Here is a 21,510-nt window from a genome sequence, read left to right on the forward strand (position 1 = left end):
TGATCTGTTGTTTCCACAGCTCCCTCTAGGCAGCAGCAGTAATCCACATATGATTTAGGGAATTCTTTCACTACAGTCAGAGTGAAACCAGGATTGTACATGCAGCACAAATAGAACCTTCATGCTGCTTGGTATTTCAGGCTATCGTGCATATGCCAGTCAGCAACAAGCCGTGGAGAAGACAGACATTCAGTCGGTGCCTCAGAATTGGCAGTGGGAAGTTTTTTGTTAAAACCCGTGTTACTGCTTGCATTTGATTTGTTGCAGCTTTGCCTTCACAAAAGACAGGGAGTGCTGTCATTTTCCTTCACTTTTCAACGAAAAGCTGCTGTGATTTCAGCTGAAGCTGTTCAGCTGTAAGACAGCCAACATGGGTTTGGCAGTCTAGCCGGTTATCAGTCTCAGTGTTTGCAACAGAGAGGCTCTTCTTGGCAGCAAAGTACTTATAAAAAGTATCACAGTATATATGCAAGTAACAATCCAACAATTCCAATCACTTTGTAATGACTGTTTAGTGAGCTCTTAGATTTGTGTTGAGAATGAAGTTGATGTTCACAACAGATTTCATTCCTGAAAAGAGAAGAAAAATAGAGAACCCGGAGAAGACTCCTCATCACAGCTGTGTAGTGAATAGCTGAGAACCAAAATGAGTGTGCTCCTCCTCCTCTAACTAATTAACAAAGCTTCATGAGCTTCAGCTGAACTGCACGGACGTGCAACAGTAAGGATATGACTTCAGATGACCACATGTACAAGGCTTGGCCTTGCATATAATCAGGACAGCACAGAAAGCTCCTACCCAAAAAGCAGGGTAAGATTCAAGTTGATTCATATTAATCCTGCAGAAGTTAAGCTCTTGGAAGGAGTAAGTTCAGGATGGCCCCAATGAGGTCCAAGTCCTTTGGTACCGTTGATGAGCCTTCCATGTTTTGGAATAGTTACCCAATATTTTCAGGGTGGAAAATAAGGACAGGCAGTTACAAAAATGACAAATTTCCACAGGATTGGTATCCTGTCTAATGTGAGAACCTGATAATTTGAGGTACCATAGCAATTCATACCAATGTGTGCGCATGGGGGGGCAGGTGTGGGACAGGGATAGGAAGTTAGAACTGACGGGTTCTGCTGATGAAACACTCTGCATATTGACCTCATAAAGCGTCCATTTGTTCACTTCCACATCATGATTTCTAGTCACATGAAAATAAGTTGGGTCAGATGGAAGCAACTAAACAGATCAAAAGTATTTCAGCTTTATGCAGATGTCTTATTGAACCAGTGTGAATTCTAGGTTGACAATGCTGTCAGAATCTCTCGGTGTGCGTCACTAAGACCTCTTAACCATCTTCTCTTCCAGGGCGTGATGATGGCCCTTCAACACCTTGTGCCTTAGCCCGCAAAGCCTACATCAAAGCATTCATTTAGTTATTCTGAGAATTCCTGCAGTAGAGTCTCTCCACCACACAAATTTCTTACTATGCAAGTGTTTTCTCATGAAGTATCCAGCCCTTAGTCACTGTGGCTGTCACAAACACGTTAGGTTTAGAAAGGAGAATGGAAAAGATCAGATTGCAGATTTAGTCTTTTGAAGAGGACCTCATGGCTGTTAGGAGATTCTTTGGATTATCTTGGATGTAATTAATGAAGGTTTTGGAACCCCAGAGCTCAGCAGTACTACTGCTGTTCCTTTCCATCCCTGCTGCACTGTTTGAGATGGCCATTTAGGACATCCCTTTCCCAGCTAGTGGTGGGGAAAAACTCAAAACCTCTGTCAAACAGTGTGTCATGTGGTCAGTCGTTTTGGCTATAGACCAGCCAAGGAGAACAATGAAGTTGAGTGCAAGAGAAAGAGTATTAACTTCTTTTATAGGAAAAATATTTTAAAACTTTCAGAAAAAAATTGCTGAGCCTCTTACAATTTCAAACAAAACATTTTATTCCTATGCTCTGCGTTATTTCTAAAGTATTCTAGAGAAAATATGTACTGAATGCCACAAAGAATACATCTTGCCGAGATGGATTTAAAATAGCAAGTATTATGCAAGGGTATATGCAAAACCAAAAATGGCTGAAGGGATTGATCACAGCAGAAATGGAAGAGAATATCTATAGGATACAAACATGTACAAGAAAAAGTCTGGTAAATAAATTATTTAAAGTCTATTGCCTGGATCTTTCCAATAGCTTTTTAAATATTTTTACCAAGTTAAACACAAGAAGGAATATGCAAGACATAAACCAGAAGTATCAAACTTTGTTCATAAAGGCAGTATCACAGAATTCTTTTAATAGACAAAAAAAATATGCAACGATGGGAGATAAAAAAGTTCAATAACGTGTAAATATATCCATCATCCATTATTAACAGGAAAGAGCTGTATTAATTCAAAAGCATACTCCAATCAGTCCAACATACCACATCTTTCCAATGTCCTACTAGTTTCCATGGAACAAATATTCTGGTTTTTTTTACGGTAAAAAGAGTTTTGAAATAAGTGATCCATGTTACTTTTAAAAGCACTTTTAAAAGAAATGTTGATTTAGTCTTTCCTCTGTTTCTGAAAAAGAATATGATTCAAGCTTGGATTTTCTTTTCCACTTGTACACTGGTATCTGTGAAGTCTGTAGCACAAATGTACAGTTTGTCCATTGGAACTTGATTGTCTCAGCTGCTGATGAGATACTAAGTAAAGGCACTCAGGAAACTTCTTCTCTCTTTAATGCTTATTCCAGTATCAGAAGGGTGACAGAACCTGGGGGCGGGCGTTGCATCTCGACATAACGCATTTTGTATGGGAGTCTCGGACACGACCAGAGTGTTCCAAATGCAGCTGTTCCAAGAGTAGAAAATTTTGCTGATCTGCACGCTTAAGAAACTACCCTTATGTTTCTGATTAACACTAGGTGAGTCCAGATCACAGAAGAGGAGGTCATAAATTATTTGCATGGTTTTCAGCAGTTTTGTTTTCAAAGTTTGCTGAGAATCAACCAAAAATGGAAGCATGCCCCTCCTCAAAATAAGCAGCTAAATTAATCTATAATGCAATATTGTAGATTTTTAATCGAGTTAACCATGACAGAATCATTTTTGTTATGAGACCATCTCACAGAGCTAGTGAATCTAGGCCCTTGTTTCTGCTCACTGAAGCAGCCTTCATTTATAAATCAGCAATATGGAACAAATTGAGTTTGAATTGGAGTATGTACATGGCATTTGCAATCATGCAATTTCCAGCTGTAGTAGCTAGCAGTTTGTAGGGCTCTACCATTACGTTTTTCCAGATACTACTAACCCACATTATAAAAGATCTGACAATTGTCTGTTCAAGTAATTAAAGTTCCTCAAAGACTATAATTCCATTAAAACAGTATAGATATCACAAAATGAATTTTAAAATGCCTACCTGAAGGCAAAGATTCACCCAATATTCTCCGTTCTCATGGTAAGCCTTCCAAATAAAAGAGTGATCAGTGGCAATCTTGGTAGCAGTCCTACCAAGCTAGTCTCTGCAGTTGGCTGAGAACAGGTCTGATCCTGCTGTCAAAACCAGGCACTCAAGCCACACAAGTGTTAACAAGCAAGCTGGGGCAGAGCAGCTCCTACCCTGAGTCCTGATCTCTGCAGGAGATGTAGAGAGCCAGGCCCCAGTTCATTTGTTTGTGGTGTATGGATGAACCGAGCACAGCCAAGCTTAATCATGGTCTGGCCCCATCTAGTAGCAGGTATGGCAGAAGAATGCTTCAGTGCTTCACTGGAGCAGAAGACTGTGGGTTGTTCCCTGTATCTGAGCTTGGATTTCCTTCAGCACGGTGTGGAGAGTATGTGTCCAAGCTACAGACGGCTATGGCCAACCTGAAGCTAACCATGTGGTTTATGTAGTTGTACTGCAGACATTACAGAAGTCAGATAACAGATCTCACTACGAGATGGAAACATGTTCTTAAAACATGTTGGAGGAGCTAGCGGTTACCCTTCAATTCAGTAACTGAAGGGCATGAAGTAACCTGAAGGCACAATCCACTCCCTTTGTCTAAGTGTAGATTTGAGGCAGCTCAACATAGCAAGTGCTAAAAGGAAAGTCATTCTAGCCCTGTAAGAGAGGGGTAAGTAGGGATAGCAGTAGTGGTGAGAAAGCAGTAGTTACAGGGTGTTCAACGTAATAAACGTGCTCAGATTAAACAGTACTGGAGTCAGGTAAAGAATGGATAATTGGGAGAAAATTTAGTGCAATCTTAAGTTTCAGCCATCAAAAAAGCTTGACTGGGTAGACTGGTCTTCAAAACAAATTCAAACTAAACCATTTCCTAAATAGGTTTATTAAAAAGTGAGAGAGTGATTGTAAGGGAATTTTTGCAGTGCACAAACACACTAATGTTTCTTACCTGTTATCTTATGAACAGCCACAAAATCAACGACATTGGCCTTTTACCACTATAAGGCAATATGAAGAGGCTTCTTGTCCTACCTCACCCGACTAAACCAAGAACTGCAAACCAAAGATTAGTTTTGTTTTAGGTCAGGATGGCAGAATCTGTTGCATTTTAGGCCCTGGTGGAAGTTTTAGAAATTTGCTGTTTGAAAACCAAACGAACCTGTTGACACATAAGCAGTTGGCATTTGAGAACTTCAACCTTTAATTTTTTTTTTTTTTTTTAAATCTCATTTTAATTATAAAACTTTATGTCCTTTTTTTAGTCATACAAGTACCCCCAAGTTTTATGCTTGGTCTCCTGCTTCCTTAAATTTTTTAGATGAGGGTATATTTCATATTTGCTGAGTTTATATATATTAATTTTCCTATTTAGATAAAGCATCTACTTTCAGCATTATTATCAGAACAGTATCTTTTGACCTGCACTGATAAGAGTGTGAGACAAGAGGTTCAAATGAGTGACTTGCCTAAAAGATGACCATGCTGAAGGTACTTTCAGACATCACAAATGATAGGCAAGGGAAAAAGGATATGGAGAATATATTCTCACTGGATTCACTGCATGCACAACCACCTCTTGACCAGATTGTGGCTGTGATGCTTTGGGATGTTACAGCTCAGTTTGCTTGCATTCTTCCATGAGAATTTGGTTCTGCATTGTCACGGCAGGAAGGTAATCATTGACTGGGTCTTGAATGCTCGTAAGAATCTGACCTACCCCTCGGCTGATTCTCTGCCCGTAAGAGCCACTGCTGTTTTTGGCTGAGATTGTCTGACCTCTGTAGACTTGAGCCTGATGCTCACATATACCAAACTTGCTTAGCAGGATAAACACATCTCTTCGGAAAGCTTTGGTGAAAATAGCATAAAGAAAGGGGTTGGCACAAGAATTGAGTGGGTAGAAGAGTACTAGCAAAATCTTGGAATTGGTGACAGTTATCAATGGTTTGTTCATAATGGCAGATAAAGCATGGAAAGAGATGGGAGCCATGCACAGAAAGTCAGTGAAAATCAACACAGCCATCCGCTTGGCAATTTTGGTGTCTTTGTCCCCTGACTTGTACTGAGGGTTTCGCACAGTTACATAGATTTTTATGTAGCAGGCACAAATGATGACAAAAGCAATAATGTTGCATATTAAAATGAAGACAACATAGGCTTCAGCCACCGGTGTTTCAGTGTCCATAGGCAAGCAGATACTGACTTTGCTATAGCTGCTGACGCCAACCAGTGGCAAAAGGGCAAGAAGAAAGCACGAGAGCCACCCTCCCAGCATGATAACCAAAGCATGCCGGAGGCGAATCTTTCGATCTGGGCGCATGGCAAAAGTGATGGCATACCAGCGCTCCAGGGTGATCACAGTCAGTGTGTATACAGAAAGTTCACTAGCAAAGACGGTGAAAAAGCCAGCTACGTTGCATCCAGGCCCAGTCTGCCACTCTATAGCATGGTTATAGTACTCTGACCTGGTGTAGAGATCCACTGAAGCAATCAGGAGGAGGTATAAGCCCATGCAAAAATCAGCAAAGGCCAAGTTACACATCAGAAAGCGTGGTACAGTCAGTTTATAATGGCTGGTTAGAAGGATGAAAAGGACAAAAATGTTACCTAGGATGGCCAGCAGGTTCACAAACCACACCACAATCCTCAGAAACTGATATCCCATTATATCCTCACAGGGATTAAGCTCATCAGGCTCTGGAGTGCATATAACGTCTTCATTGCCTCCGCAGACAGGATAGTCATAATGACTGTAAAAGGTCTGGACATCTTCCATTTGAGGGTTCTTGAGCTCTTGGCCAAACCCAAGATTGCCTTCTCCGTGCTCTTCCAAAAAAATGTAATAATGGGAATTTTCGTGAAAATTCATGAACTTGGTGTTTTTGTCATACACAGTATCGGTGTGGTCTGTGTATTCTTCTGCATAATCTTTGTAAAACGGACCTCTGAGAGCTTTGACTGATCTCTTACGAAAGCTGTGGCTGCCAGTCTGGTTACATGTCAGGTACTCCAGGATTCTGAAAGAGGAGAGGGGGAAATCACCGCTGGCACTGACAGTCTGACTGAGGTACAGAGAGTAAACAAAGGGAACGCTTCAAAAGCAAACTACCGTGAATGAAAATGTAGCTATAAAAATGTGATCGGATGATCAGATATCTTTCTCTTAACAGAACATATAGTAAATGAGCTTGAGCATTTCTGGGCTTTTTTTTAAACTGTATTTTTCCTTCCTCTGTTTCTATCAGATATCCTCAGTAGTAATTTGGCTTGTTCAGCATCTATAATCCCTCTTCCTCCTTGGGATCTACATTCTTAGTAGGTAACAAGACTTTTATCTACTGTTTATAACTTCTTAAGTAATACCCACAGTATTACTTTCCTTTTCATTTTTGCTCACAAAGCAATTTCTCCCAGAACTTCCGTTGTTTTAATTTCTGTTATATGTATTTTCTGTAGGTGCTTTACAGCTAACTAGCAGTGTAGTGGTTGGGAATCCTGTACCTCATGGTGTGAGGCACCTCTATTTGTAGTCGAAAATTGTTCATACTTTTTACTAGGAAAAAAATTGCAATTTGGCATCAAATTTTTTCATCACTGTGATCCACTGTCACATAACCTTTAGCATTTCTCCTTTCCAGGTGTGTAGAATTCGAGATTGCTTACCATTTGAGATTGCATACAATTCAGTCTGAGAAATTTTCATCTCTACTAATAGACGTGCAAATACTTGTTTCTTTCAGTCATTAGATTGTGCTGGGTGCTTTCTGCACATTCTTCCTGTCCAGGTTTTGAATCTCTCCACTCCTCTTTTATTTCTGTCCTCACTTTCCCAGTCCATTGTAATTGTGAATGTTATTGCTTTGTGAGTTTATTATTGAATATTTTATATACTTAGCATATTTTTAACATACTATGCATTCTAACCACAGATACTGCAAGACTAGGGCTGTCTTCCTAAATCAGGGGCTGTCCTGGATAAGAATTCTCTACGCTTTATTAAACTCTGGAGAAATTTACAATAGATTTGCGTTCTGCAGTAAAATTCTGCTAATCGCAGTAAGGCATCCCCCCTCCCTCCCTCCCCTCAGCAGATGAGTCGCTGTGTTGTATCAGGACATCTATAAATGTATATTTTTCTTTCCAAAAGCTATCCACACCTGTTCTGATGGGAGGCCGAAAATCCTGCTGAAATGGAATTGGAAATAATCTGTATACAACGTTATTACAGAATCATTTATTCTGAGCTTTTCAGTTAGAAAACATATGAGACATGAGGCTATAACCCCTTCAAAGCTTCTTTTTCCAGGCCTTGCTACAGCACATTCTGTGTTACAGCACATTACCCTTTTCTTTTTCTTCCCTTTAATTCTGGGCTCAACAAAAGGTCCTACAAATTGTTATATCAAAAATTCTTTCTTCTGTCAGTTTGAGACTGTAATCTCTGTTTCAAAGAACGTTCTCTATGCCTAGAAAAATGGTCACAAAGGTGCCAACAGATGTAATGTTATATTAATACCAAAACATTGTCTTTACTTACATACTTTAAAATTGAATGTAAGTTAGTGAAACTCACCCGCTGGTTTTTTTCCAGCTCTTGAAAGCACAGCAGTGACTTGGATATGATAGGTCAGCTCGCATTAGCTGAAGAAATACCTTTACAGCTGGTAGTTTCTTTAAAGTCCATGTATGTTTGGCCATTAGTTCTTTAAGGCTTTCCAGTCCTTTGGCTGGAAGGTTAGCAACGGCTGTTCTGGAGACATCCCTAGGTAAAGGAAGAAAAAGACAAACATCAGAATATCCAGCAACTGGATCAGAGTTTTTTCAGATTCTGACAGTAATTTAGGAGTTTCATACAATTCTACAGCAAAAATCAAATCCAGAGGAGGTGGGGATTTCATATCACTTTGCTAGGTTCTGATACCATTCAAATTCAAGTAGGATATGAATTCTTCCTGTGATTTTCTCTGTGTTTTAAAGCTTTTGTCTTTAATGTCTCTTAGTGCAGAATATGGATGATAAAGAAACATCAGGACTTTTAAAATGACACCTTTAAAGCCAACCAGGTACAAATGCATATGCAAAACCAAAGTTTTGAAAATTCATTAAAGAAATCACATCTTCCCATTGGAAGAACTATTTTCCTTTAGACCTCTTTAGACTCATTTTAACCTATTGGGATACTTCAGTAGAAAGCATTGTAATTACTAAAACAACGTTCTTCGTAAACTGAAACTAAAATTTTCTATCTCCGTCCATCCTGAAACTCTCGGAAAATTTAGCATTATGTTTGCTGCTTTCTGTTTCTCTGGTACTGAGTCCAACTCAGCAAGTACGTTGCACAGTTCGCGGGGGAGGCGGATTTCCTTTAGAACTGCCAGGTGAATGTCATCTGGTCCTGCTAGTGTTTTCCACTCATTTTTTGCCTTGTCCCAAAACCTCTTCTGCTGACGCTTGAAGTCAAGATGTTTTCTCAGAGTTATACTCTGTAAAGAAGTAAACCTGTAAAAACAGTTCTAGTGTAGGAACATTGTTTGAGCACTTTTCATCATGAGCGCCCTAATAATAAATAATTCAGCTTTTTCCTATGTATTCTTTCCCAAGAGTGCTGTTCTTATCCCTCTAGAAGTCTCACCCGCTGGCTGGTTTCTTGCACCTAAAAGAAAATTATTACTAATTTTATGCTTTAAACAAATTGCTTCTAAAAGACTTGGGTTTGCTCTGCTTTATTTTTTTCTTTTGATTTGCTTGTATTTGTTTTTAAATTGAGTTATAAATTGCTTCCTCTTTCTGTAGGAGGGCTTTTTTACTTCTAATAGCTTCTTTGCTTTCATACGTATTTGAATATGTCACAACTTGTTCATTTCAACCACATAAACTTCATTTTTCTTCTTCTGGAGTCCTTTTTGATAGCTAGTATATGTTTCTACTGAGCCCCTGAATTGGCTCTTAGAAGAGTCTGAATGCTGCCTGCTATCATTTTATCTTTTAAAGAATAACAGAATAGTTGAGCTTCCAGACCATCCAGTTTGACCTCCCTGCTCAAAGCAGGGTCACCAAGAGCAGGTTGCTCAGAGCGAAGTCCTGTTGACTTCTCAGTATCTCCAGGACTGGAGACTCCACAGCCTCTCTAGACAACGTGTTCCAGCATTTGACCACCCTCACAGTAAAGAAGTTTTTTCTTATGTTGAAATGGACTTTCCTGTGTTTCAGTTTGTGCCTGTTGCCTCTTGTCCTGTCACTGGACACCACTGAGGAGACCATGGCTCTGCCTTTGCAGTGCCCTGCCCCCCCCCCCCCTTCAAGTATTTATACACATGGATAAGATTCCCTTGACTCTTCTCCAGACTATTTCCAGCTCTCTCTGCCTGTCTTTGTATGACAGATGCTCCAGTCCCCTAACCAACTTAATGGCCTGGTCCTTTTTGTTTTCCACTAATTTCCTCATTTTATAGAGCTACCCTTCTGAAGCAAAACATCTTGGTAAACTAGATCTTGGACTAGATCTTACCAAGACAAGGCTGGCCTTTCAGCAACCCCCATGGGTCTCCATCAAGTCCCCATGGTGGTGGCAGCTACCTGCAGGAAGGGAACGTGGTTAAATGCTGTGTGATGGGAAGTGCTAAGACTTTTTGGAAGGGAAGTGACACCTCACAACTCTTGGGAGTTCTTTGAAGATGTTCTGGCACAAGTGTATGGAGAAAGATGATCCTGTTTGTACAATGAATTGGGATTTCTGAAAAGCCTTGACAAAATCAGGTATCAAGGGCTGTTGAGGTAAGTAAGCTGTTATGTGACAAGGGGAATGGCTCTCCCAGATTAATTAAAAAAATAAAAGAGTGAGGGAAAAGCCTGGGAAGAGATGATAAGTTTTCATGCTAGAGGAAGACTGGAAAATCAACTGGTATCTGAACACACACATTATTGCAGCAGAAGCCCACAGACACTACGCTAGTGCTGGTATTACCGAAATATTCGTGAACAGCCTGGAAAGAGAATAAGAGTAGCTGCAACAAAGCTTGTTTCCGAGACAAAATGATACAAGGTGGTGATAGCTAAAGCTGATTGTCTAAAGAAGCAGAAGGATCCTGCAATACTAAGTGCCTGAGCAGTAAAATAATTGACATGAGTCAATATTGATGAATGTAAAGTGCATTTAGGAAAAAGGAATTTTAACTGTACATGGATGACAACAGGGTTTAATTTACCTAGCACTCTGGAAAGATCTTGGAGTCCTGTCTGCAAATGTCAGATTGGTGCTATTCAGTAATGTTGAAGGGAAATAGAATGCTAAGAATTTTTAGGAAAGAAATAGAAAATGGAACAGAAAAACTTCACTTTGTATATCTAATATGACTGCATCTTAAATACTATATGGAGTGCTAGAAATACTATATGCGGTTTACAATAAGAACACAGCTACAGCAAGGATGATTAAAAGTATCTAATTGTTTCTATGTGAAGTAATAAGGAGTAGATAAGAGCTTTTCTCTTGGGAAATGCTAGGACTGGAAGCAGTAGCAGACTAGATGCCATGCATAGTGTAAAGAAGGTGGTTGGGAATGATTACTCACTCTTGTGAGAGGAGTTTTGGGGCACCTAAGAATGTGAGGCAAGAGACTTAAAAATGAGAAAAGGAATAATCTGTTCACAAAGTTGCATCATTAAATTGTGAAAGACAGCGCTGTGGTTCATTGTGCAGGCCAAATAACAAGAAGGACAATATCCCTTTTGTTTTGGTTTTATTCACAGTTGTGTCACATTCCCATCAGAAATGACTGGGGCAGGAGGAACATCCTGGGGGAGAAGGGCTTGTGCCTTCGCAGCAGCCACAGCGAGGAGCCTCTCGGGGGCCCTGGGTGCGCAGGGAGGGAGCTGCAGCTCCTGGAGAGCTGCGAGCAGAAGGGAGCAGCCAGCCCAGGACTCGGGTGGTGGAAACAGTCTCCCAGGGAGCAGGGGGGAACGTGCAAAGTCTGCGGTGACTCAAAGAGTGTTATCAAGTGATGTTAAGAAGTCTGAAGGAAAGGTCTGTTTGGTGAGAAGAAAGGGCTTGGAAGAATTAGTTAGTTACAAGACTACGTCATTTCTGTTCTATCTAACCGAATCCTTTGAAGTCTCTTATGTATGTGTATTTAAGCAGTTAGGTGTTGCAGTTTTTATTTTCAAAAACTCTGCTTGTTTTAAACTGGGATCTTGGTGAGAAGATACAGGCACAGCTGCCTTGAAGTTCTAGTTGACTCAGGATTAATCTCGTTGCAGGGCTAACAACAGATGGTTGGTCCCGTCCATAGGCCGTATTAAGCACAATGGCTCAGAAGTTTGGAAGTTTCCAAAATCCCCAGTTTGGGAAGTCACTAAACTGATGGTATGGTGTCTGCCACCGAGAGGTCTTGTGACCTCTCTGTACCACTCCTATTGCAAATGGAAAAGCCTCCTGGGAGTCTGGTGATAATTTGTCTCCCAATGGAAGATAACTTCTTAGTTACCCTAGCTAGGCCCACGCTTTGTTAGCAACAAAGTGTCTGTCAGCTGCCCAGAGGAAAATGTGGGATTGGCAGGGATTTTTTACCTTACAAATCCAGTCTTGACAATTATCTATTCATATTCACAATCTACTTCAAGCAGCATAGCAGCTGTCTTCAAACTAGAAAGCATAGGATTGAAAGGTTTTCAATAATAATTACTAATCTTCAGAGCAATGTGAATCCAAGCAGCTGGAGTTTGCCAGACTATAGTATCTGTGTCTGCATTCATACAGAAGACACATTTTCCTAAATGATTTCTTTATTCTGTATCATTGTACGATCAGTCTTGATTTTGGACTGCTCAGAAAAATGGGAACTGACTGCACTTATGTCAGCCTCAGTATCTAATAATATTGATAACTAAGATGTTATTTAAAAGCAGCAATGTTTACATTGCACAGAAGAATGTCTTACTACTACTGCTAAGCTATAGCTGGCTCACTTAAAGAAATGAGAAGGGGCAAGAGGTCTGACAGTCTGGTCAAGAGGATCTGTCTCAAACTGAAATGACTATAAAAGAGGTTGCTCGAAGACTTGCTTGTGCCCAGTGGCAGGAACAGAACAGAACCTCCTAAGGTAGGACCCTTTCCTAGGTTGGAAAATGGTGCTTTAAAGAACGCTTCTGCTTTCTAAAGATAATTAATTACTCACATGTATCTTGTGCAACAGTTAGTAATGTTTTGAATTTGGATTGTATGTTTTGCAAAAGCTAATTGACCAATAAGCCTGATTATATTTTGTTGCACTCTGATGAACTTGTGCTCTAGGTAGCAGCTCTTGTTGATGCATTTAGTAAATCAGGTCCACTGAGTCACTGAATCCTAGCCAAGATTTCATTTTCAGGTGAAGAGTAGTGTACTGTCATTATACTGTTAAAATAGTTTTCTAAAGGGAGCAATCTATGTGTACATCCGCATACATGGGAATATACAGCAGTGACAAAGGAATCGGAATCATTGGCATCTGTTCTCTATTCAGTGATCACACTCCCTGCTTCCTCTGCTATTGTAAACTGCAAATTTTTAAAAAAAATTATCTAACCTTTTAATACCTACTTAAATATACCATCTAACTAGGTAGTCTGAGAGCATGGCCAAACTCACACAACATACATATTGCCAGGCACAATTCTTTGTAGTTAAATCTTTCTCATTGGTTTTCTTTAAAGTCAAAATGGAAGAAAATTACCCCATTAGGGTTGATCCAAGGTCAGTGCATAAAGGGAAATCCAGAGACTATGAGTTCTGCCAGCTTGGTGGGGAGGCAAGACAGAGTGTCTTTTTTGAGCTCCATAGATGTTCCTTTTTTTTTTTTTTTTTTTTTTTTTTTTTTTTTAATACTGCTCCCACCGTAGGCAATGTGATTCATTGCCCCAGAAAAAGGAATATTTATCTTCTGGCAATCGTTTTCCATAGAGTTAATTTTCAGTATTGTAAGTGGAACTTTCTTTTTGAGGAAGATCCAATGTCCACAAATTCCCATGCCAGCTAACAACTGCTAGATGTCTGAACTAAAAATGACTTAACAAATTATTTACTAAAATAAGCCAAGTTGTTTACGCTGGCCAAGGGGGATATGGAAGGGCCGTATTAGTCAGACTTCTCAGGCTATTATGCAAGTTAATAAATCTCTGGTCTCTCTATAATTAACTCATTAATATTAGTCTTGATGGTACAGTGGCGGGTGTGTAACAAAGCACCAATTGCAAGCACATTTCTGTTTCCTGTGGGAGATGTTACTGGCTATTGACATGACACAACAATAAATAGTAGGGTTCTACTCAATTTTCATTCATTTTGACTTAGCCTTCTTAAGGCAGTGCATATGTGGGAGTTTCAGAAACTATTTTGTTTCTGTTAAAATAGTTCTACTTCCTGAAGGTCAACTAAGAGATCTGTTCAGGTGAAAGGATTCTGCTCTGAATTGTTGCTGGAAGATATTTTGCTTTATAACAAACCCTTCCTACATCACACATGCAGAGTAATTCCTGGTTATCCATGGGTAACAGAAGTCCCTGAAGCTGCTATTAAAATTACATTAAAATTCAATTAAAAATTAATAATACGTTGCACCCTTTGGTAGCTGGCATAGAGTTAATTTTCTTCATTTTGGATTTGTGCTGAAAACAGTGCTGATAATATAGAGATGTTTCAGTTATTGCTGAGCCGTGCTTATGCAGCATCAAGGCCTTTTCTGCTTCTCACCCTGCCCTGCCAGCAAGCAGGCTGGGGGTGCACAAGAAGTTGGAAGGGGACACAGCTGGGACAGCTGACCCCAACTGACCAAAGGGATATCCCAGACCATATCACGTCATGCTCAGCAATAAAAAATGGGTGGAAGTCTGCCAGGGCTGCCGTCGCTCGGGGACTGGCTGGGCATCGGTCAGTTGGTGGTGAGCAATTGTTTTTCTTGCATCAATTGTTTTTCTTGGGTTTGGTTTGGTTTTTTCCCCTTCTTCGTTGTTTTTTCCCCATCCTTTTTTAAAACATTAAACTGTCTTTATCTCAACCTATGAATTTTCTCACTTTTACCCTTCCAATTCTCTGCCCCATCCCACTGGGGGTGGGGTGGGTGAGCAAGCGGCTGCGTGGAGCTGAGCTGCAGGCCAGGGTGAAAGCATGACACCTTCCTAACATCTTTGGCTTAGGACTAGCAAATTAAAAGACCATGACGTGAAATAATCCGACTTTTCTAATCACTGTTAATTTACTGTTGCTTACATGCCATTTTATGCCTTGCTGCTTTGAGAAGCAATACCTCTCTCTGTAGTGTCACTATAGTACCACATCTCTAATTATAAATACTACTAGGGCTATTGTCAGCCACGGAGGTATATCATTCTAATGGGAGACGGATAACTGGCTGTTTAGACTGCAAATGTAAAATATGTCCTGAGATCAAGGATCAGTGGCAGCTGGGCTAGCACAATAATTACAGAGGATTAGAAAAATTTCAAGTTATGAGAAATCTAACTTGAAAACAGAGTGAGAAGGAAGTTTGTTACAGTTACATGTCCTAGGAAGTCATCTCTAGCCCCTAAACCAAGAGGTTTCGTGTAGCTCACACACCTCAAAGCTAGCCCTTGCAGAGTGAGCTTACCTGGCAACATTATTGTAGCATATGATTACCCCACAACTCTTTGCAGCATGCCATTACTTGTTCACCTGTCTAGCATAACAACAACACTGGTGCTTTAAATACCCACAATAACTCCAGGAGTCAAAATCTGTGCTGCTGCAAGCTCTCGCCTCCCTTAGACTTAAGATCCCAAGTGTTTTGTCTCCTGCCATCTCTAGGAAGGAGCTTTTCAACCCATTGTGCCACCTGTAGCCCCAGAGAGATGTGCAGTGAGCCATACGAGACCCCAAATGTAACAGGAGAGTGCACCTTGCTTTGAGACTGTGTATTTATTGTGACCAAGTAGTATCAAAATGGAAATGTGGTGTCCAGGTAAAGTTACGAAAACTTAAAAATGTCTTTCTGACCAGGTCCAAAATGAGAAAGGCCTTCTCTGGTGCCACGTGCAATATTAAGAAAAAGCCCTCATCAGATAAATCCTAATGGAAAAAAAAGGGTTACTCAGCACCAACACAGCCTCTGTCACAGTACTGCTACGATGACCATCTCAGTCAGGGGTGGGTGGCCTGAGCCCTCCTGAAAGCAGAAGCAGTGGAAATGAAGGCGATCCACCCAGCAGGGAGAAAGAGGAGCGATGGCTCTTTCTGAGGGACAGCCACCACAAAGGCTCCCTGAGCAGGAGGCTGAACAGCCCCTTTGTGAGCTTTTTCAGGTTTCCTTCCTGATCTGTTGCTTCCTGCTTCCAGAACACCCTCTTTTGCTCTGCCTAGATGGCCAGTTCTCCTCCTGATGGTGGACCGCGGCCTTGGTTGTGCTTTTCTTATCCAGAATGTTCCCTAAAGCACTGCTGATATTCTTTTTGTAAACATGCCATTCCCATCCCTGCTGCTCTGCTGCTAATAATGGTTGGAAAGAAAATGCAACCTAAAATAGTATTATATTTAAAGCTTTCTCTACTTCATTTTCTCCTACTCACAATAGAGTTGGTCCACTGTACACTCCCAGAAATGCATCATCATTGATAACTTCCAGGTATTTGTTCTTGTGCAGATAGCTGCAGAAACAAAGAAAATGCAGTGATTTGGAAATAGTTATCCATAGGTTAAAGAAGCAGCTCTTCAGTTTACTTGCCTAAACAGATTTACAAAAGCAATAGGTATAAGGGCCATCCCATCCCAACAACATATTGAAGCATAATCAGTTACTTCATTTTCTGTATACCCAAGGAACAAAATACGGGTTTGCCATTTTGAAAACAAATTAAATTACTCAACAAATAATAAATAAATAAATTAGCAAAATAAATTAGCTTTGCTCCAAATTCTTTTTCTCTCTCTGTCATACACATAAAGACACATGCATACACACTGTATCTTCAGGTAAGTATGTGTGAGGATGAGGTGAAATAGATTGTTTTGCTTTCATCAGAATGAGGTATGGGGAATTACACGATACTTACAGAAACACATCATGAACAAACATAAAAACAATTCCCTCCTTGTTTGACAAAAGTTTTAAATGCTTTAAAATCTCCATCGCCAAGTGGGGGCTCCCACGTATACGTCAACAGTTAAGAATGAAGTTTTGTTATAAGAAGAGCAAAAGCAGGAGTGAGAAGGAGGATAAATCTGAAGGAAGAAATAATATAAAACTTACTTATGTAAAAAAAAAATAAATTCTAAAGTCTTGGGAAAACCTTGAACAATTTTCTGAGTAGCCAACGCTTTCCTGAAATATGGAATGCTGCAAATTTCTCCTATCATTACATGACTGATGTAACCAAGGCCCAACATTAATTCTCACCACGCTGGAAACTTGACATCTAAGAAAGCCTGGATTCAGGAAGTGGGGAATTGACAGAGCTGAGTTAAAGGTTCGTGATTAAAGATGGGCAATGCAAGGCTGCTGAACACTCAAAAAATCAACATAACCCAAGTGGAACAATCAATGTTAAATTCAGTTCTGTGGTTTTAGATTTAAAAGTGACTGATGTAGAATGAATCTTGATCTTTTTTTGGCGGGATTCCTGTTTACCATCGTCTGAAACTGTCGTTTGAGAAATTTATAAATACAAGGATTATTATTGCAGGTAATTCAGTCAAGTTCCACATTGCTTTAGAGAGGCTATGCATTTCTGTCTGTTCTCAATGGCCTAATGGAATTTATGTTTTTTGTGGACAGACTTGGGAGAAATAATTGGCTTCACTAGTTCCACAGTTGCAGGTGTACAAAGAGAAAGCATAAATTAAAAAACCTGCAGGAGCAGCAGAAGCGCAGGCATCCTGCTTTTCTGCTGGAGTCACAGTGGACGTACGGCACTGCACTCTGTGAAGAGCCCATGTACACAGAACGTGATGAGATGGAAAAATAAGTGTTATTTTTATGCATACAGTGCCAGCTTGTGTGTATTAATTGGGTGTATTTGACATAGAGTTAGATTAAAAATGTGGTTTTGGAACAATTGTCCAGCTAGAAAGAACTTCACAAAACACAACAGGCACGTTCATTTCCTTGACAAGGTGGTTCCTCCTGGTTAGCCAGGAGGGAGGACGACAGCAGTTTTAAGCAGCTAGATCTCCTAAACACACACACAGCAATATGCTGAATTAGCTGAGCAATGAAAGGAGACTGAAGCTTAGGTTGCAATATATACATACGTGTGTGTGTGTGTGTATGTATACGTGGATACTACTGTGATAATTCTTTCCCTAAGCCAGCAATTAAACCCGAGGTGGTGTGTTTACTTAGTTCAATAAGCTTCTGTCACGATGTTTACAAGAGAAACAGCTTGCAGGCATCAAACCTAGTCATGCTTTTTAATTTAATTTAGATGAATTGAAATCTTGTGATGGGATTAAGAATCATTTACCAAATACTGTAGTCCCTGGAGGAGGATGGAGGAGCATCTAGCTCTCTTGGCTGAGGGGCACTACATAAGCAAGGAGACAAAACAGTCCAAGCATTTCGTTTCTGTACTATGATGAGAAAGGACCTCTGAGAGAAGTTTGAACCAAGGCAGCAAAGGGGATGGTAGAGCTGCAGGATTGCGCTTCAGGGCAGAAATGCAATGCAACCCATTAAGGGGGAGAACACATAAAATTGCCAAGGAAAGTTGTCAAGGGGAATGTATGTTCCCCTTGATGAAATAATGGCAAAATGACCAACACTATAAAGGCCCTGAAGGACCATGGTGCCTAGGCAGAAGAGACTGGTAGCACCTGTGACTATCCCATTTATAAATTTTACCCATTTTCTGCACAGTGGAAAAGGTAAAGTCTAATGGCCCCAGTAGCAAACCACACATTAAAGCATGAGGCTGCAGTCTAGGAGCAACAACAGGGTCCACAGACTGCAATATCATAGGTATCTCAGGTCCAGCAGGAGCAGGACGAGGAACTCATAGTGACATAAGCATGACAACAGTAGGTGACCCAAGCCCGACAACTACAAGCGTCAGGATTGCTTGACATTTCACCAATAAGGGCACAGGGCTGGTGGAGGCCTCGTAATGCAAGAATGAAGAAAAAGAATATGACTGCAGATAATGACCGTAAAGCATTGCTCAAGAGAAGATGATGTCGTCCTCAGTCCAACTAAAGGACAGAAACTTCGCAAGGATTGCAGACAGACTGCCTTATGGAGGTCATGTTTCACAGGGTAGATAAAAGCAGAGAAAATTCCCAGTGATGAGACCAGCAGCAAAAGAGAGAAATAGGAGAAAACCAACAATATTGCCCAAGTGAAGCCAGGTGACATTGCTCAGAATTTAAACATAATTATCTTAAAAAGAGGAATTTCATAAAATTTCAGAGTGCAGTTGGCACAGAAATGATAAGATGCCCAGACCAGACCTATTAAAGACATTAAATGAAATGAAAGGAGAAAGAATTTGATACTACTGATGCAGGCAGTAATACGTCAAACAGAGAGGGATGTTTGGTACTCTGTTATAAACATTTTAAAGCTAGCTTGTGATGTAGCTAGGAAGGCAAAAAATACAATAGAAAGGTTGTCACAACAGATTTCAGAGGGCGTCCATGAAGCTGCTGTGAGCTGTGCCCATTGTGCCAGTTAGCGGCAAAGATACAAAGGTCAAACTTTTCTTAATTGTAAGTTCTGTAACAAAAACACCATTTGAGGTGGTGGCTGTGGAGATAATTGAATTGCCTCAGAAAAGCGCAGAAGGCCACTATTTCATCTTTGTGTCAGAGGAGTCTTTCAAATTCAGATAGCTGAACTGGCGTTTAGCTGCAAAAATAATACAGTCAGAGCAATTGTTTCTTGGTGTGGAAAAAAATCAAGTAAAGATTCTAATCCTGTCCTGGTTGAAGTCATTGGCAAATTTTCCATAACATTCACTGGATATAAGCTTATATTGATCACCATAGTGAGAAATGAGAAGTAAAAGCACTTCAACTGGGTTACACAACACAAAGTCTTAAGAAGCCAAGCCAGAGTAACACTTCTGGCATGTCGTTCATTAGACATTACCCATGCCTAAAGCCTTGTTTCTTAGAGAGGAAAATGGCTTACTTCATCTTCTCAGCTATTGTTGTTTGAAATAAGCTTTCTTTCTTTAGAAATATATGGCCTTCTAGTATCACCTGACTGCAAATTTAATACAAAAAAATAAACCAGAGCAAGAGCTAAGAATTAATCCAAGATTTCAAAATCTAGGTTGTAGTTTTGAAGGACGCAAAAACCTGCCTGACCTAATAAAACCTGTCTGCTTCAGTAACTAGACATTATTATACAACCAGATAATTGCTTGTCCAATTTTGAAATATTTTCCCCTGATATTTGAACACCATGGTGAGTGATAAACCTGAAATATAATAGTTTACATATGCGATAAAAATCTTCAAACTTACTTAGAAATAGAGACAGCCAGCTAGAGGCTTTTGGGAAGTTCATAACCATGTGTTACCAAGGAGGGGCTGCAGTATTAGCCGCCAGTTTTCACATAGATGAGTCAGGCCCATCAGAATGTACAATTTCCTGATGCTAATTGATTTCAGTTGTTTAAGCCCTTTTATTTTCATAGGTACCTCTTATAAATGGAAAGAATAAGACTTTGGTAAATATTAATTTGACAAAGAAAGTGTATGTAGAGCCAGTATAGCTCCTTCTGAGAACGCGTTTAATCCCGTTGTTACTGATAGCTAAATGGTATAGAATGTCATTTAAATACACTGCAGAAAAGAAAACCACAACAGGGGTACCCCCGTGTCTAAACAAATGTTGGAAGTCTTAGAAATCACATGGGTGAAGTGGAATATCTGTCCTCAGTGGGGACACTGGAATAATAGTCATTTTGGAAAGTTGGCGGAAGGCAATCAGATAGACATGAATACCGCAGTGCAAAGTATGCAGGAAATCTGGAGCAGGAAATGCTGAATCTGAAGTAGGGTGTGCTGATGGTTTCATAGTGCTGTAAGTAACAGAAGGCTTTTTTTTTTTTTTTTTCTTTTTTTAATCAAATCATATCAGTAAGCTAACTATGCCAGTGACTAATACAGAGTCTTTATGGACTCAAGATCCAGGGTTAAGCGGGAAAAAATAATGCATTAAGTTTTAGCCCTACCAGAAAACAACATGACTGCAGTATGCTGAGCAGGATCTTCTGAGGACATGAAACAGTAATAGAGCATTTCAACTGCTTTGTAAAACAAGCCAATGTCATGTCAGGGCATGGCAGAGATACTGAGTCTTCAGACATTATCAATGCATGCTTCATAAAGCAAGAGGTTAGAGAGCCTGCATGAGAAAAAGCAACTTTTGATTTCAGCTTTAGTGGAACGCACGCTCTGTTTCAAAATGTTACAGTCTAAAGTCTGTTTTATAAGAGCAACCACCGGGTACTGATATTCAGCAACTCTGTAGGACCAAAAAAGCCGAAGAACACACCACAGCTATAGTCTCCAAAAAGGAGAAATACATGTATATGAGAAAACTCTCTTAAAAATAAACAAAAGTATGAAAGTTAAATTACTGAGGGCATTCTGGGAGCTCTTCAGGGACACCATTTTGGAGATACAGAGCAAACATGAAAAACATGAGATGGCAAAAAAAAAAAAAAAGCAAAATCCTGTATATTCAAAATATTAAAAATCTTCAACTGAGATGAAAAACTGAAAAATACGGAAAGGTCTGAAGGTATTTTTACAAAATATTTTATTTTTACCAAAAGCGTATTTTCTTCTGGGGGTAAAGGATATGAATGAAAAATGCTGACCAGCTACTTCAACTAACTAACATAGAATTCCACATACCTTTCTTTTTTCAGTATAAAAGATTTGTATTTCTCTTTTTCCATAGTCCAAGGTCATTCATGCCATCCTCCATATTGTAGCTGGACACACCTTTCTTGGTGTTTTTTTTAAGATGGATTATTTCACTGATAAGGTTTTACTGCAGTCCCACAACCAATTTTATGAGCACTGGGAGTGATGGAATAAGAATGAACAGCCAGATTA

The 21,510-nt window shown here is 39.9% G+C and overlaps 1 protein-coding gene across 3 annotated transcripts in view; it reads right to left on the reverse strand.

The window, feature by feature from the left end:
- Positions 1-5,043: 5,043 nt before the first annotated feature.
- TSHR (thyroid stimulating hormone receptor) overlaps positions 5,044-21,510 on the reverse strand; it is a gene marked incomplete at both ends in the record, with an annotated part of 70,234 nt that continues 53,767 nt past the window's right edge. For all 3 annotated transcript variants that reach the window (XM_082317150.1, XM_082317149.1, XM_082317148.1), the window contains 3 exons: positions 5,044-6,451; positions 8,008-8,196; positions 16,011-16,088. In XM_082317150.1, coding sequence (XP_082173276.1) covers positions 5,044-6,451; positions 8,008-8,196; positions 16,011-16,088 — 1,675 coding nt within the window. The remainder of the gene's footprint in view (positions 6,452-8,007; positions 8,197-16,010; positions 16,089-21,510) is intronic.

This window comes from Platalea leucorodia (assembly GCF_965183815.1).
Source record: "Platalea leucorodia genome assembly, chromosome: 7".
NCBI classification, from domain to species: domain Eukaryota; kingdom Metazoa; phylum Chordata; class Aves; order Pelecaniformes; family Threskiornithidae; genus Platalea; species Platalea leucorodia.